The 14,722-nt window shown below is 39.8% G+C and overlaps 1 protein-coding gene across 1 annotated transcript in view; it reads right to left on the bottom strand.

Moving 5' to 3' along the window:
- Positions 1 to 1,419: 1,419 nt before the first annotated feature.
- Positions 1,420 to 14,722, bottom strand: part of mxd4 (MAX dimerization protein 4) — a 41,581-nt gene continuing 28,278 nt past the window's right edge. The window contains exons 5-6 of the mRNA XM_089006263.1: positions 11,067 to 11,229; positions 1,420 to 8,851 (exon numbers count right to left, since the gene is read on the bottom strand). Of these exons, the coding sequence (XP_088862389.1) occupies positions 8,676 to 8,851; positions 11,067 to 11,229 (339 nt within the window). The 3' untranslated portion in view covers positions 1,420 to 8,675. The remainder of the gene's footprint in view (positions 8,852 to 11,066; positions 11,230 to 14,722) is intronic.

Genomic DNA, 14,722 nt, shown 5'->3' with positions numbered 1-14,722 from the left:
AGGCATTTTTAGCTAAAAAAAAAAGACCATGGATAGTAAGTCGTTTTTGGCAGAAAAAAACAATGTTTCATGAGGCGTTTTTAGCCCCCCAAAAAACGAGGCGGTTTAGGCTGAAAAAAATGACCATGTATCGTAAGCCGTTTTTCGGTCAAAAAAATGTATAGTAGGGTGTTTTTGGCAGAAAAAAAACAACAATGTATATATATAGTAAGGCGTTAAAAAAAAAAAAAGAAAAATTGATACCAAGGCCATAATTAAGCGATGCGAAATTTTAAGTATAAAACATTTTAATAATATCACAATGAGAACATACACATTATACCTTCAAGTGTTTGCTCAAATGTAGCCAGCACCAGGTAGTCGTGCACACGCATACACACACGCGCGCGCGCGCACGCGTAGTCATTCATGCATCCACTCACGCAACCACACAAACATTTTTATAACATCTCGTTGAAGGCAAAATACATATTTGCTATCAGGAACATCCTCACAGGTCTCTGGCACAGAACGCTACCCCGACTAGCTGCAGAAAAACCGACAGAAGAGTCAACTGCCAGTGCCGAGTAAACATTTTGGAGTTGTTTGAGCGCAGGTCAAAGTCGGTAAAATGTGAAACAAACACAAACAAAGAGTTTTTGTGTTTATTTTCCAATTGCGTTCAACCAAAATGTCCAATAGTAAATGTTTTTGGATGACATTGGAATGACTTAGCCAAGTCGTCCAATCGACTTTGAGCGACGATACTTCACTCAAAAACGTTTGCACCACTTTGGCAGTTTCAAATGGAAGCGCCAGGCTGCCAGCGTTTTTGACGTTGTTGCTTGCAACAAGCTATCAAATGTAGCATGTTGCCATTATGCTACGATCCGCATTTTGAAGAGCATTTGGCCAGTGTTCCAAAAAAATGAAACCAACGTTCATCCATCATTGTCATTTTTTTTTTACTTGCCAGTCCAATTTTTTGAATTTCCCGCTGAAATTTCCGAAGAGTGTCCCACACTCTTCGGTGTCTTTCAATAAACTGTCTTCTATTCATATTTCGATCGACTCAAAAGGCCGTTTTCATTAAAAGCTACGCTGGATTATAAACATTTAACAAACTGTTCAAAGTGTGTTGAAAAGTGACTTTTGTATTTGGCAGGAATATTGATTTAAAAATATATATATATCTATTTTGACAGTTACTGGGGTCACGCTGTTTATCATTCAATCTCTGTGCAAAAGCGACATCAAAGCAGCTTTCGCCGTTTCGAATTGGCTGATTACATTGAGCATTATTTCTCTTTTTGTCATGAAATCATGCTAAGAAAAGACTTTTTTTTTTCTTTAACAAGGCACATCGTTAAAAAAGGTTTTCCCGCACTGTAGATAATGTGAGCCAGTCATCATGTTATGAGATGTTTTTGTTTTACAAGGGAAGAAAAAAAAAGGACAATCGACGTCTCCGGACAACTTGTGTCCATAATTTGTAAAATGTCTTCAAATGACCTCAACTGGGCATATTTTAATAAGATTCCAACGCATATAGCTATCTATATTTTACGTTTTAAGACTCGCGCTGAATATTCAGGAAGTCCTGTTTTTGAGTTGGTGACGAGTCCGTACGTGACGTCACTAAAGGACCGTCCTTGACCGTAAAAAAGACGCATTGTAGCAGTCCTTCCATCACGTCAATGTATTTTGCTGTACTTGTTTGGTCTGGGGACCTCGTGTTGCACCCAAAAGCCGCTAGAAGGCCAGAAGAGGGCGTCCAAGCACCATATAAGGAATTTATCGGCCTGTGTAAGCAGAGGCCACTGGAGGTCACCATTTTGTGCCTCTTTTTTTGGGGTGAGAGATTTTCACCCAATGTTGCCTCAAAATGGCACAAATAAATTATTTAATCGATTGCAAACATGTATGCTTTCCTCTTCAGAACTATTTGAATCATATTCATAACTGGATGTGTAACAAGAAAGCATATTCTCCGAATCTGAAGCCATTGTTTGGATTCTCCAGCCATGCAAGACGTCTTGGCGTGATGTCACGAACTGGGGGCGAGACTTTCTGAAAATGCCCAATTCGCAGCTCAATTGTTTGCCGATTTTGGACACTTGAAGTCATTTTTATTGGTGTTTTACATTTGACTAAAAATATCATACTGCATGTTTTGGGTATTTTACATGCTATCAAACGTTTTTCTGGTGTCAGTTAAAAAACAAAAAAAGTGACGTCGGTTGTCCTTTAAATTGCTTTAATTTTCAGATCAAAAAGTATTATTTGATGTTTTTTTTTCATGAGCATCCCAAAAAATTATACTGGTATATAAAAAGTTTTAGATGCTAAGGAAAGGAAAATGTTTAAAAAAAAAGATGGAATGCTGCAAGAAATTATTTGAGATTTGTTATAATCCGACATGAGACTAATTTATTTTTTGGGGGCAGAAAATTGATAATTTTAGGCAAGAAAAAATAAAAACGGAATTATCTTACATGGAAAAAAATTATTTATAGCTAATAGTAAACGTCAAAATTGAATTTAAGATTTTTATACAATTATTTATTCAGGGGTGGGGGTAATGGATGAAAAGGTATCTTCATATGTACTTCTTTGAAGGTGTCGAACGTTTTGCTCCTCATTCGAAAAGCTTCATCAGTGAACTAAAATTTTGCTGGTAGCTCTGGCCCTATAAGGGGGTGGGCATCACACATTTTTAAACGTTCTGTGTCGTACCTTTACTTTTTTTGTCCTGAATATTTTAACTTCAAAAATTCAATTGATTTTTTTAAATAGAAAATTATTATTATTATTATTATTTTTATCAGAATTGTCTCTCCAAACTCTAAAAGAACATCTTGCCTATGGCAATTGTTTTTGCCAAACAAACACCACTGATTCATATCGGTCGAAGTCTCACGGGCGGCCCACAAATCGCCTCACTCGCTCCATCCTCAACCCAGGGAGGTTCTGTGCAAGAGATCTTTTGTTTTTATGCCGTTAATGTTTTTGATTTTGATTTTTTTTATGGAAGGATATCACGGCCACACAGCATAAAAAAAGGCTCAGTATTTATTGCTTAAAATGAAAAAAATATGAAAATATGATGGAGAATCCCACTGATGTATTTTTAAGGATTATCTTGCATCTTTGCCATATCCAATAATAATGCAATGGGAAAGGTCCCAGGATTCATAGTCATGCATCAATTACGTTTCGAGCTCATCATTACGGCACTAATATCGGTCATCCGACCCAGAGGATAAAGAATACGTGAGAGTACTATTGTGTCGTCGGGCATCAAGATGCTGAAACGTTTGTGTTGAATCTTAAAGGATTAAAGTACAACTACAACATAGATGCTAATTAGCTTTAGCATGAAGTTAGCGAGGCCTTTTGAGAGTTGTTTGGCTTTTTTTATCAGGGTGGAAGCGTCTTTTATTTATTTATTTTTAGTTGAATGGTAAATGAGAGTGGTGATTGCTCTCTGGACGTCTTTTTTTTTGGGGGGGGGGCAAATTAATGAATAACTCGTTTTCAAATCTGAAGTCAAGAATAATGACTTTTATTGTGGTCATCCAAAAATATGAAATTTTGGCTCAGATTTTAGCAATCATCATGGAATTTAACAAGGTTGATTTGCTTTCGCGGGCCGAAAAAAATGATGTGGCGGGCCGGATTTGGCCCGCGGGCCTTGACTTTGACACCTGTGCCTTAGACTATCAGAATAAAAAGATTGTCCTAAGTGATATGGGTCTGGAGTTATATGAGCTTGAAATGAGGGCGGCTGTCCAAAATACAATGCAATACATACATATTGGTTCATATAGCGCTTTAACAACAGCTGGAACAAAGCGCTAACATGGAAAAAAGGGGTAACGCTGCCCCTTGTGAAAGGGAAAAAGCATTGCCAAGAGGCCATTGCCAGCGCTTTATGACAAATCTCCCTCCCTACAACAAGCTTGTTTGTATCAATTATTTACTCATCCATTGTGCTTGTTTCTGCTTGATTGGCGGGAGGTCTTTCCGGTTTAAAAACTCCACAAACGTTTCATGTCATGATGTAATACTGAGCCTTTTTTTGTTGTTGTTGCGTGTGTGTGTGTGTGTGTGTGTACGGATAGCAACAATCCACAAGCTTTTTTAACTAACAGACTAAAAAGGACGTTACCAACAGTCATGTTCAAATCCTTGACATGAATGTAAACCGTCAAAGATTTTTTGTTTCATTTAAATCTCCATATTTTTTTGTCTTGACCCTCCTGCAGTGTTTGAAGAGAGTGCAGATAGGAGGTCGTCAAGAGTTGGTCACCATTAAATGCACCACAGTCATAAGCGGGGGAAAAAAATGACCAAAAAATACAACCCTGGCCGCCCTTGCTAAACGCATACGATGGTCATATTGCCATGTTAGCGTGGAAGCTAATAAACAAACAAACACTGTTGATGGGACGTCGGGGAGACGATCATGCCACAAAGCTGCCATTGGGTCAATTATTCTTGAAAATCGCTCGGCCACGCCCACTCAACAATACAAAGTCTTTGGGGGGAAAAAAATGAATAAAAAAAATAAAATAAAATAATGGCATAAAACAAGCTTCAAGTCTGAAAGGTTCCAGCACCAGGTGGTGACCATTTTTCAGGGGAGGGGGCCGACGAGAAGCTGCCATGGGGCGTTACCAGTGTGGAGGGTGGGAGGGGGCTGCGCGGATCTTTCCTGGCACGCCCCCTGCTGGTTGAAAGTCTTTTTTTTTTTTTGGTTGATGTTTGGAGTGAATGGGTGGGAGGTTGAGGAGGCAACCTGAGTCGGGGAGAACCGTGCTTCGGGGACAAAGGGGATGGGGTCACCAAGGCACAGAACACAGCAGGAGAGTCTGCCCCCTTCCACAAGTCGCTCTCGATATCATTCCGGGGACGAAAGAAAGCGATACATACACAAAGCGGCCACGACGTTCGGTCTGTGTAAGCTCTCAGTCGTACAGGAGTGGTCCATCGATGAAAAGGTTGAAGAAACCTTTTCATCGATGGACCACTACGTTAGGTACACCTGCACTATCCAAGCAGACTGCATCCATGAATTGGCCTTTACAGAGATCATAGCGCTCGGTCGCCGACGCTGTCCTATTTGAAAATGTAGTCATATATCAATTACGTTTCGAGCTCATCAGTACGGCACTAATATTGATCGTCCTACCCAGAGGATAAAAAGAAAAATATGTGAGAGTACTATCGTGTCGTCGGGCATCAAGATGCTGAAACGTTTGTGTTGAATCTTAAAGGATTAAAGTACAGCGACAACATAGATGCTAATTAGCTTTAGCATGAAGTTAGCGAGGCCTTTTGAGAGTTGGTTTTATTCATTTATTTATTTTTCATTTATTTATTTATTTCATTCATGCATTTATTTATTGATTTATTTATTTATAGTTGAGCAGTAAGTGCAGTAAGTGAGTAAGTGGTGATCGCCACCTGGGCGTGTCTTTTTTTTTTTTTTTTGGAGGGGTCGGGTGACTATTTGGCAAAGTGCTACAAATTGGGACATCAGTTGACCTGAACTCACTGCCAACATACAAATATTAAAAGAAGACTTGAGACAATACAAGCTAAGGTGAAAAAAGTGGGAGGGTTGGGGGGGGGGGGGTACCCAAGAGAAATCTTCCTCGTTATAACAAGCTTGTTTGTCTCAATTATTTAAGTAGCAAACTCTTTGGAGTTGAAATAGCACAAGAAAAATGGCATTTGAATATGACGATGTACTGTATGTATATACTGTATATATATTTTCTTAGTCAGATAAATATATGGTTGGCTTCTTCAATCTTTGTGCTGTATGTATTTTACCAAAAAAAATGTTTTTTTGGGGGAGGTATTTTTGTTCAAGAACATTTCTAATCAACTCGTCAGGGGGGAAGGAAAATTTTGAGAGAAAAATATACAAGAAAATATCTAGTGCTTAAAGGACAACCAACGCCTCCGGACAAGTTGTGTCCATAATTTGTAAAATTACTTCAAATGGCTTCTACTGAGCGTATTTTACAAAGATTCCACGGCATATAGCTATATTTGACCTTTTAAGACTCGCGCTGAATATTCAGGAAGTCTTGTTTTCGAGTTGGTGACGATACCTAGCGTGATGTCACGGTAGGTATCGTCACTGACCGAGAAAGCGACACACAATGCATTTTGGGAACTTTGTTTGGTCTGAAAACTTCGTGTTGATGGCGAAATTAGAAGGAAAACACATAAATAATGCAATGGTGAATCGTTGTGTGTTGCACCAAGACTACTATTTGATAGTAGTTTTGGGACACTTTAACTCCTTTTTTTCTTGTGTTTTGCATTTGACTAAAAATATCAGCTTTTTTTTGGGTATTTTAGATGCGATAAAACGTTTTTCGGATGTCAGTTAGGAAACAAAAAAATGGTGTAGGTTGTCCTTGAAGTGATAATGATTTGTAGTACTGCAAGGGAGAAAAATAGGGGATCACGGAATGATCAGGGAAAAGTCTGATTTTTAGTTGTAATAGTACCAAAAAATCTGAATATGGCATTCAATATGGCTGACGCGAGGTTTATACGACAGAATAGTATACATGTCAATCTGTTGTTTTTAAAGAATGATTTCTATTGATTACTGTTATATACCAAACTCCTTACAGTTCAATTATAATGTATTTTAGGAGGGTTGAGTGAACGCTAGCGCGATGTGGAGTTTTGAAAGCCGCTTATAAATTAAATGTATTATTATTATTATTATTTTAAAAACTCATAACATTTTCACAATGACAAGGAAAAAAAAGTCCCAAAACGTTTTGAATTTTTGTTAAACATTTGGAAAAAGGTCATCACATTATTTGTTGTCCATTTTCTTCAGAGTCATTTTTAGCCTGATTCCTAAGATAAAAAAATGATATATTTTGTTGATTAAAATATACCATGTAAGCAACAATTAAAAACGTTTAATTCTATGGGGACAAACAAAAACTGTGCTATCTAACCAAATAAAACCACTTGGACGAGCATTATAATCTCTGTAAAGGCTTTTGTATTGTATTTGTGTATACGTACATCCATACTTAGTCAGTTTTGCATATTTTATATACAAACATTTTTTATGTATGTGCACACACAAAAAAGTGAGTGTGCGTAAATATTTTATGTATCTCTATGTATATATATATGTATAGATAACTTTTATATATATATTTAACTTTTTTTTCTTTTTTAAAAGAGCACATGTAGGAAAATAGAATACAAAATGTAATGCAAGAAATAGACTACACTGGTGAATAGTTTTTTTTTGTGTGGGGTTTGAAATATTTTGAGCCTTTTATGTCTTTTTTTCGGTTATTTTATTTTGATTTTTTTTAATAAGGCCTAACATAATGGACCTTTTTTTCCTGTTTGTTTTCGCAAAGATGTCGCCCTCTAGTGGCCAACAGAAGCGCTTCGAATGTCAACAGTGACTTGTCGTTTGTAACCTTAGCGTAAGGTTAGAGAAAAAAGATTGTTCTTACAAATGTGAGTATGTACTGCGAAAAAAAAGACATAAAACGATGGGAGATGGCCATTGTAAAGGGGATGTTCAAGACAGAGCTGCTGCAGAGGAATTTCCGATTGTGATATTTGGCAGTTTAAAAAAATAAAATAAAAAACACGAGGCGCAAATCTCTAGTGGCGCCTCGCGGTCCCGCGGGAATATTTTTTAAACACTCGGGAGGAAGCACCCTCCTCCTTGCATGCTCTGCTACATCGTTTTGCTACTGAGCAAAATAAGAGTTGAGAAAAAGGCCATAGAAGTCCATCCACACCATAGGGTGTTATAGTGTAGTGGTCAGTAGTGTGGAATAGTGGTGAGGCAAAGCAAAAAAAATCAAAATAGGGAGGAGGGTGGAGTTGAGGGGGGGGGGGGGACAATAAATAGTTAAATTGCTCATGTTCTCTGCGGCAGTTCTATTTGAACTTTTTTTTAACCTGACTATTATTTTGAAACAAAGCTTTAGCTTCCATGATGAATAGGCGCTATCCAAAAGAAACATTATTTTATGGTGCCGGTGCAGCGGATTTTCCCGTTGTTGCATTGTTAGAACCAAACCAACTGGTTCTCCTTCCCCAATCCGGTGCTAAGACTTATAGAATAATATTGCCTGATTCTGGCGTGGGAAAACTATTGATCTATTTCCTCACCCAAAAGTGTTTGACGCTTGCTTGGAGTGTGTGGCGGGGCAGGCCGATGAGGTCCGGGTGGTGTGCAGACTGGCGGAGGTGATTTGAAGGCCTTTTGTCACACATACACACTGACTCCCAAATCCTGATGAACAAGTTAAAGCTATCCATCTCACGGCAGAGGTTCCCCCACTACTCTCTGTGAGCGACACGGGCTAAAGGGCTGGTTGGTTGGGTGGAGGCTTGGTTACCTGCTTGGCGGGTCGTCAATGTATTTATTTTAGGTTGTTTGCTTGGTCAGTTGGTTGGCTGTTTGTACTAATCGGCTGGCTGGCTGGTTGTTTGGTTGGTTGGTTAGTTGGTAAATACTTGTGACTTTTAGTTGTTTGGGACATGACAGACAGCTGCTCGAAAGGCTTGTGTGGCATTCATGGAGTACCGCCTTTGTGGACTGGTTTGACGTGTGTCGTAGTGGTGGTCTGGAGGTGAGGTCATGTCGAAGAATCCAAGTATCGTCCGGTCACTGGAGTCTAACAGTGGTGCGGCTGCAGTCTGTGGGAATGTGGCGCCGTGTAGCTGGTGTCGCTGGAGCTGCTCTGGAGGCTGTCGTGGTCTTCTTCCTCCTCTTCTTCTTCCTCGGGGTCACTGAGGCTCCCCACACTGTCGACCTCGACAGGAGTGAACTCCATACCCTCAATGTCCACCTCTGCACACACACAAAAAAACAAGATTGCAAACTCTTTAAGTGCTTTTACCATCCACGTCCAAAGTGATGCCCGGGGGTCAAATGCAGCCTGTGGTCAATTTTCCTCTGGGCCACAGCCTCCGTTATGAAATCAAAAACATCTAGCCCGCATGTAGAATTAATATATAGGACAGTAACGCTGTTACCTGTGTGTGCTAAGTGCTGCCATATAGAGGCTCAGTTTAGAACAGCAAATTAGTTTAGGAGTCATTGACTGAATGAGTCTCCCCCAATTTTCTAAAATGGCGACAATCAACAAAAGGAGGAACGTTGACTGTGAGGGCTGGGTAGCATGGCTGGAAATTGGACAATTTCTTCACGGAAATATGTAATATTTATAGTTACTAATGTCATATTTTAAAGGACAAGTGACGGCTCCGGACAAGTTGTGTCCATAATTTGTAAAATCGCTTCAAATGACTTGTACTGAGCGTCTTCTACAAAGATTCCACCGCATATGGCTATATTTTACGTTTTAAGACTCGCGCTGAATATTCAGAAAGTCTTGTTTTTGAGTTGGTGACGATTCCTGACGTCACGTCACGGAAGGAACGCCCCTGACCGAGAAAGGACACAATGCATTTTGCGGTACTTTGTTTGGTCTCAAAAGTTCGCGTTGATCCGTGTTGATGGCGAAATTAGAAGTAAAACACATAAATAATGTGATGGTGAATCGTTGTGTGTTGCACCAAGACTACTATTTGCTGTTCGCTGACACAAATTCCCAGAAGACAAATTAGCCCATTTCCAACGGAGCTTGGGCACCATCTTGTGTATTTTCTGGGTGCTACACATCAGTCCTGATGCCTCAAAATGACCCGGAAAGACTTCTTTAATCGATTGCAAACATGTATGCTTTCCTCTTGAGAACTATTTGAATCATATTCTAACTGGATGAGTAATAAGAAAGCATCTTCTCCGAATCTGAAGCCATTGTTTTGATTCTCGAACAAGGCAAGACGTCATGGCGTGACATCACGAACAAGGGGGCGGGACCTTCTGAAACTGGCCACTTCCGGTTTCAATTTGAAGTAGTTTTTGGACTTTGTAAGTCATTAATTTTTGTTATTGTGTTTAAAATTCTGGACATGTTAAACTGCTATGGTGAGATTTTTTTATGTTTCAAATGTAATTCGCACCCAAGAGTAAACTTACTTCTGTTCAACTCTAACAAAAAATGTAACTCATTCACTGCCAGTTATATGGGTCTGGAGTTATATGACCTTGAAATGAGGGCGGCTGTCCAAAATACAATGCAATACATGCATATTGGTTTATATAGCGCTTGAACAACAGCTGAAGCTGAAACAAAGCGCTAACAAAAGAAAGGGAAAGGCTGCCCCTTTGTGGAAGAGGTCTGACCAGCGCGTAGAGCAATGGCGCTCTACGTTGTATTTTCAAGTCCCACATAAATTCAGGAATGGCAGTGAATGAGTTAAGGTATCTGTTTTGATTCACATATTTCAAATGAACCAAAACACATACTTAATATAGCTGAAATGAAAATTAAAAAAAAGCAAAAGTGAAGCCCAGAAATGTATTTAAATTAATTGCTGTTGTATGTGAAGAAAATCCACCAATTTTTGGGACCCCTACATTTCGCAACACACCTATTCTGGCCCCCTTGGTAAAAAGTTAGGACACCACCGGCATATACCAATACACCGCCACAATTCCAATATATCTTTTGACAAACCTTAAAATCCATCATTAAAAAGTCTTCCATATTATTTGATTTTGAAAAAAAATCCTCATGAAGTACATCAGGCAACATGTGTCACTTCATCATTACTTCCTTGACGACAATTATTATTACAGTAAAGTCTCGTTATATCGATATTCTCGGGAGTCGGAAAAAATATCGATATAACCAGACTATCGATATATCCGATCCTGCGGCATGTACATTTTCTCCTTGCGTTCATAGAAATAGTATCATAATAAGCAGTACTATCAATATAACCGATATCGATATAACGAGACTTTACTGTATTTCTTAAAAGCCAGGACTTCAGAGATAGCTTATAGCATTTTTGAATACCAAAACCACCAATACCATAAGGCAAGAATGAGCAACATTTTCAACAAATAGCCAATAGGTCCACAAATGAAAATATAAATGGTATAACATATTATATATGGAATGACATCATCGATGTATCGGAGGTCAGTGTACCTTGCTCAGAGTCGGTGGAGATGGTGGAGCCCATACTATCAGTGCGAATGCGCTCCACAGAACCAGACACCGAGAGCTGCTCGAGGCGGCGTTTGAGGTAGCGATGCTCTCTCTGCAGCTGCTCCTTCATGTTTAAAGCCTTCCTATCCTGCTCTTCCAGCTTCTGTAAACATATACAGAAAAAAGGGCCACTGATGTTGGATTCACGCTCATTTTAAATCAGAAATGGTAGCAAAATCTCACTCGGGTACTCATTTCCCTCATTTTATGCATGTGATATTCAAGGTAAAGTTGTCACGACACAAGAGGACACATTACATTCGCAATCTGGTGTTCCCGGGCTTTGGTTCATTCCTCCATTCGAGTGATTTTTGTAAATCGTTGTAGAAAAGATTTGTTTTAGACCACAACCCCTCTGTAGAATTTTTTAAGGTTTTACAATTTATTTTTAACAGAATCTTTTTTGCTATTTTTTCAAAAAGGACATGGAGACATTCGGTCTGGTAGTCGAGTGGTTAGCACACAGGCTTCACAGTGCAGAGGTCGCTGGTTAGCGTCCTGGTCCGGCCTCCCTGTGTGGAGTTTGCATGTTCTCCCCGGCCATGTGTGGGTTTTCTCCGGTTTCCTCCCACACTCCAAAAACATGCATGGCAGGCAGATTATCCACTCTAAATTGTCCCAAGGTGTGAGTGTGAAAGTGACTGTTGTACGTCTTTGTGTGCCCTGTGATTGGCTGGCAACTAATTCAGGGTGTCCCCCGCCTCGTGCCCGAAGACAGCTGAGATAGGCTCCAGCACCCCCCGCAACCCTAATGAGGAATAAGCAGTACAGAAAATGGATGGATGGATGGACATGGAGACAAGAAATAATAGTGGTGGTAAAGTAAAGTATTAGCCATATAGCTATCTAGCTAGCTCGCTATCTAGCTACCTATCTATTAGCTATCTATTGGATTGGATTAGCCTTCATTTGTCCTGTAGTGGAGAAATTTACTATTGGCCACCTAGTTAGCTTTCTATCTATTTGAGTTAATACCAGGTTGAGTGAACGCTGGCGCGTGTGGCTGCCGCTGCTCACCCACAGAAAAACTTATCATGTGACCATAAAGTGACCTTGAGAGTTTTGAAAGGTGCTTATAAATGACATGTATTATTATTACTAAGAGATACAGCTGTGGAAAAAAGATTGCTGCCATTTCAGACATCATACCAGTCAAATTCTCACTTGAAGTTGGTGATTGATCATATAAAACAGCGGTGTCCAAACGTTTTGCAAAGGGGGCCAGATTTGGTGTGTTTAAAATGTAGTGGGGGCCAACTTTGGCGGACGTTCTTTCCATATAACAGCAATTAATTTCAATAAATTTCAGCGAGCCATTCTGTGTTTCACATTCGCTTTTTTTATTTACATCTTTAGTTGTCTTGCGCATGTGTTTTGGTTCATTTGAAACACAAAAATTAAAATTAAATTGACATTGAAAATGGAATATTCACTTAAATTCACTTTTTTAACAAAAACTTTTTGGTAACAGTTGAATAGAAGTAATTATTCTTTGTTGATTGATGCCATTTTTTATTAAGAAAATTGGGGAGCTCATTCAGTCTTCTTCTTCTTTTCCTTTTGGCTTTTCCCTTCAAGGCGTTGCCACAGCGAATCAGTGACCTCCATCTTCAGAGGTACGATACGCATGTTTGTTTTGGCCCAGCTTTTACGTCAGATGCCCTTCCTGACACAACCCTCTGTATTTATCCGGGCTTGGGACCGGCACAAGAAGACTTATGTCCCTTTGTGGCTACAGAACAAGCAACTCGCTCAGTAAAAGGCTTCCAAACACAAAATGGTCATCAGCACAGCAACAATCAAAAAAGCAAAACTATACTCACCATTTGATGTACAGTACAGTAATTCTTTAATCGATTGCAAACATGTATGCTTTACTCTTCCTCTTCTGTATTTGAATCCTTTTGATAAATGGATGTGTAACAAGAAAGCATATTATCCGAATCTGAAGCCATTGTTTGGTCAATTACTCCTATACTTACTTGCTGTTCCTAATTGAGCCTCTAGATGGAAGCAATTAGCACACTTAGGTAACCGCGCTACTGCACAATGTAGTCATTCTACATGCGGGCCAGAAGTTATTGATTTTATTTTCATCCGCCCCACAGCCTCCGTTGTGGGCCGGATGAAAATTGACCATGGGCAGCATATGACCCCCGGGCCGGACTTTGGACGTGTCTGACATAATAAAATATATAAGCCATTTTTTTAAGAAAACAAACAAAAAAATGAAAGTCTACCAAACTGGTTCGTATGAGTAAGCTCTCAGTCGTACAGGAGTGGTCCATCGATGAGAAGGTTTCTTCAGTCGTCATCTGTAGTACAGATGACGGCTGAAGAAACCTTCTCATCGATATCGATGAGAAGGTTTCTTCAGCCGTCATCTGTACAAAAGTGAAGGTTTCGGACGTTTCGCCTCCTATCCAAGAGGCTTCGTCAGCGAACTAAAGTCTGACTGGTCGTATCGGCCCCATTTATATATCCCTAATGTCCAGACCTGGTGGCGCCGGACACAGCTATGATAGGTCCCTACTCTCAGGTTGGGGGGGGGCGCGGGACCCCCCCCCCTGTGGCCCCACTGATTGTTCCTACATTCCTGACTAACGATTGGCCTATTACACCCACTCCCCCCGGTATCACCTCATCAGCATAACGACCCTCATCAGCATTGCGAAAGTTGCCTAACCTGTTTTGCCTGAGCAGGCTATTGTATGAACGATCCAAATTGAACCTCACACCACCAGACCGGTTTAATGAAGGATTTTGTTGTTTTATAAGAATCGCCTCTTTCACCCCCCTTTCAAACCATCTATGTTCTTTCGCTAAGATTTTAACCTCATTGTCGTCAAATGAGTGGTTGCTAGCTTTTAGGTGCAAATGTACTGCCGATTGAGGCCCACTAGTATTATCCCTGCGATGTTGATAAAGTCTTTTTTTGAGAATTTGTTGAGTCTCCCCAATGTACTGCTCTTTACAATTTTCATTCTTACAATGTATGGAATAAACTACATTACTTTGTTTTTCATTTGGTAGCCTATCTTTTGGTAGCCTATCTTTTGGATGCACTAATTTTTGCCTTAACGTGTTTATCGGTTTGATTCGGCCTTCTCATCGATACCAAACTGGTTTTATTTTCACTCCAATTGGGTCAAGGTACAAAGGCATGTATGAAGGAAGTGGTGAGATTCTTCTGTTTTTTTTTCTTTGCGTCAAATTGACAAGACGTTTCACACAAAAAAACAGGGCTCTTCCGGTTAGACAAGCCGACACAAATCAGACTGTATTATTTGCACAGATACGTCATGCACAATAAACAGGAAATGAAGGGTTAAAACGGAATTTTCCACCGACCACATGGCACTGCTGCTTCGGCGGCTCGTAAACAGAACAACGTTGTTACTTCAGCTTTGCTTTTAAGCAGACGTCTGAATTTTCTTTTCAACCCTCCGCCATCCCCCCAAAAATGGTTATTTGGAACTCCTCTATTTGAAGTCTTACGACCTTGACTAAAGCTCACGAGCTCTCGCTGAAGAGAAACAAAGTTCAAAGCAACATGCTTCACTCAGGGCATGGTGTTATTCTTGCTTATGAATCTT

Source organism: Hippocampus bargibanti, linkage group LG10 (assembly GCF_051943395.1).
Source record: "Hippocampus bargibanti isolate YZ-2025 linkage group LG10, ASM5194339v1, whole genome shotgun sequence".
NCBI classification, from domain to species: Eukaryota; Metazoa; Chordata; class Actinopteri; order Syngnathiformes; family Syngnathidae; genus Hippocampus; species Hippocampus bargibanti.
The sequence above is the reverse complement of the archived record's forward strand: the minus strand, read 5'-3'. Positions and strand labels throughout refer to the sequence as shown.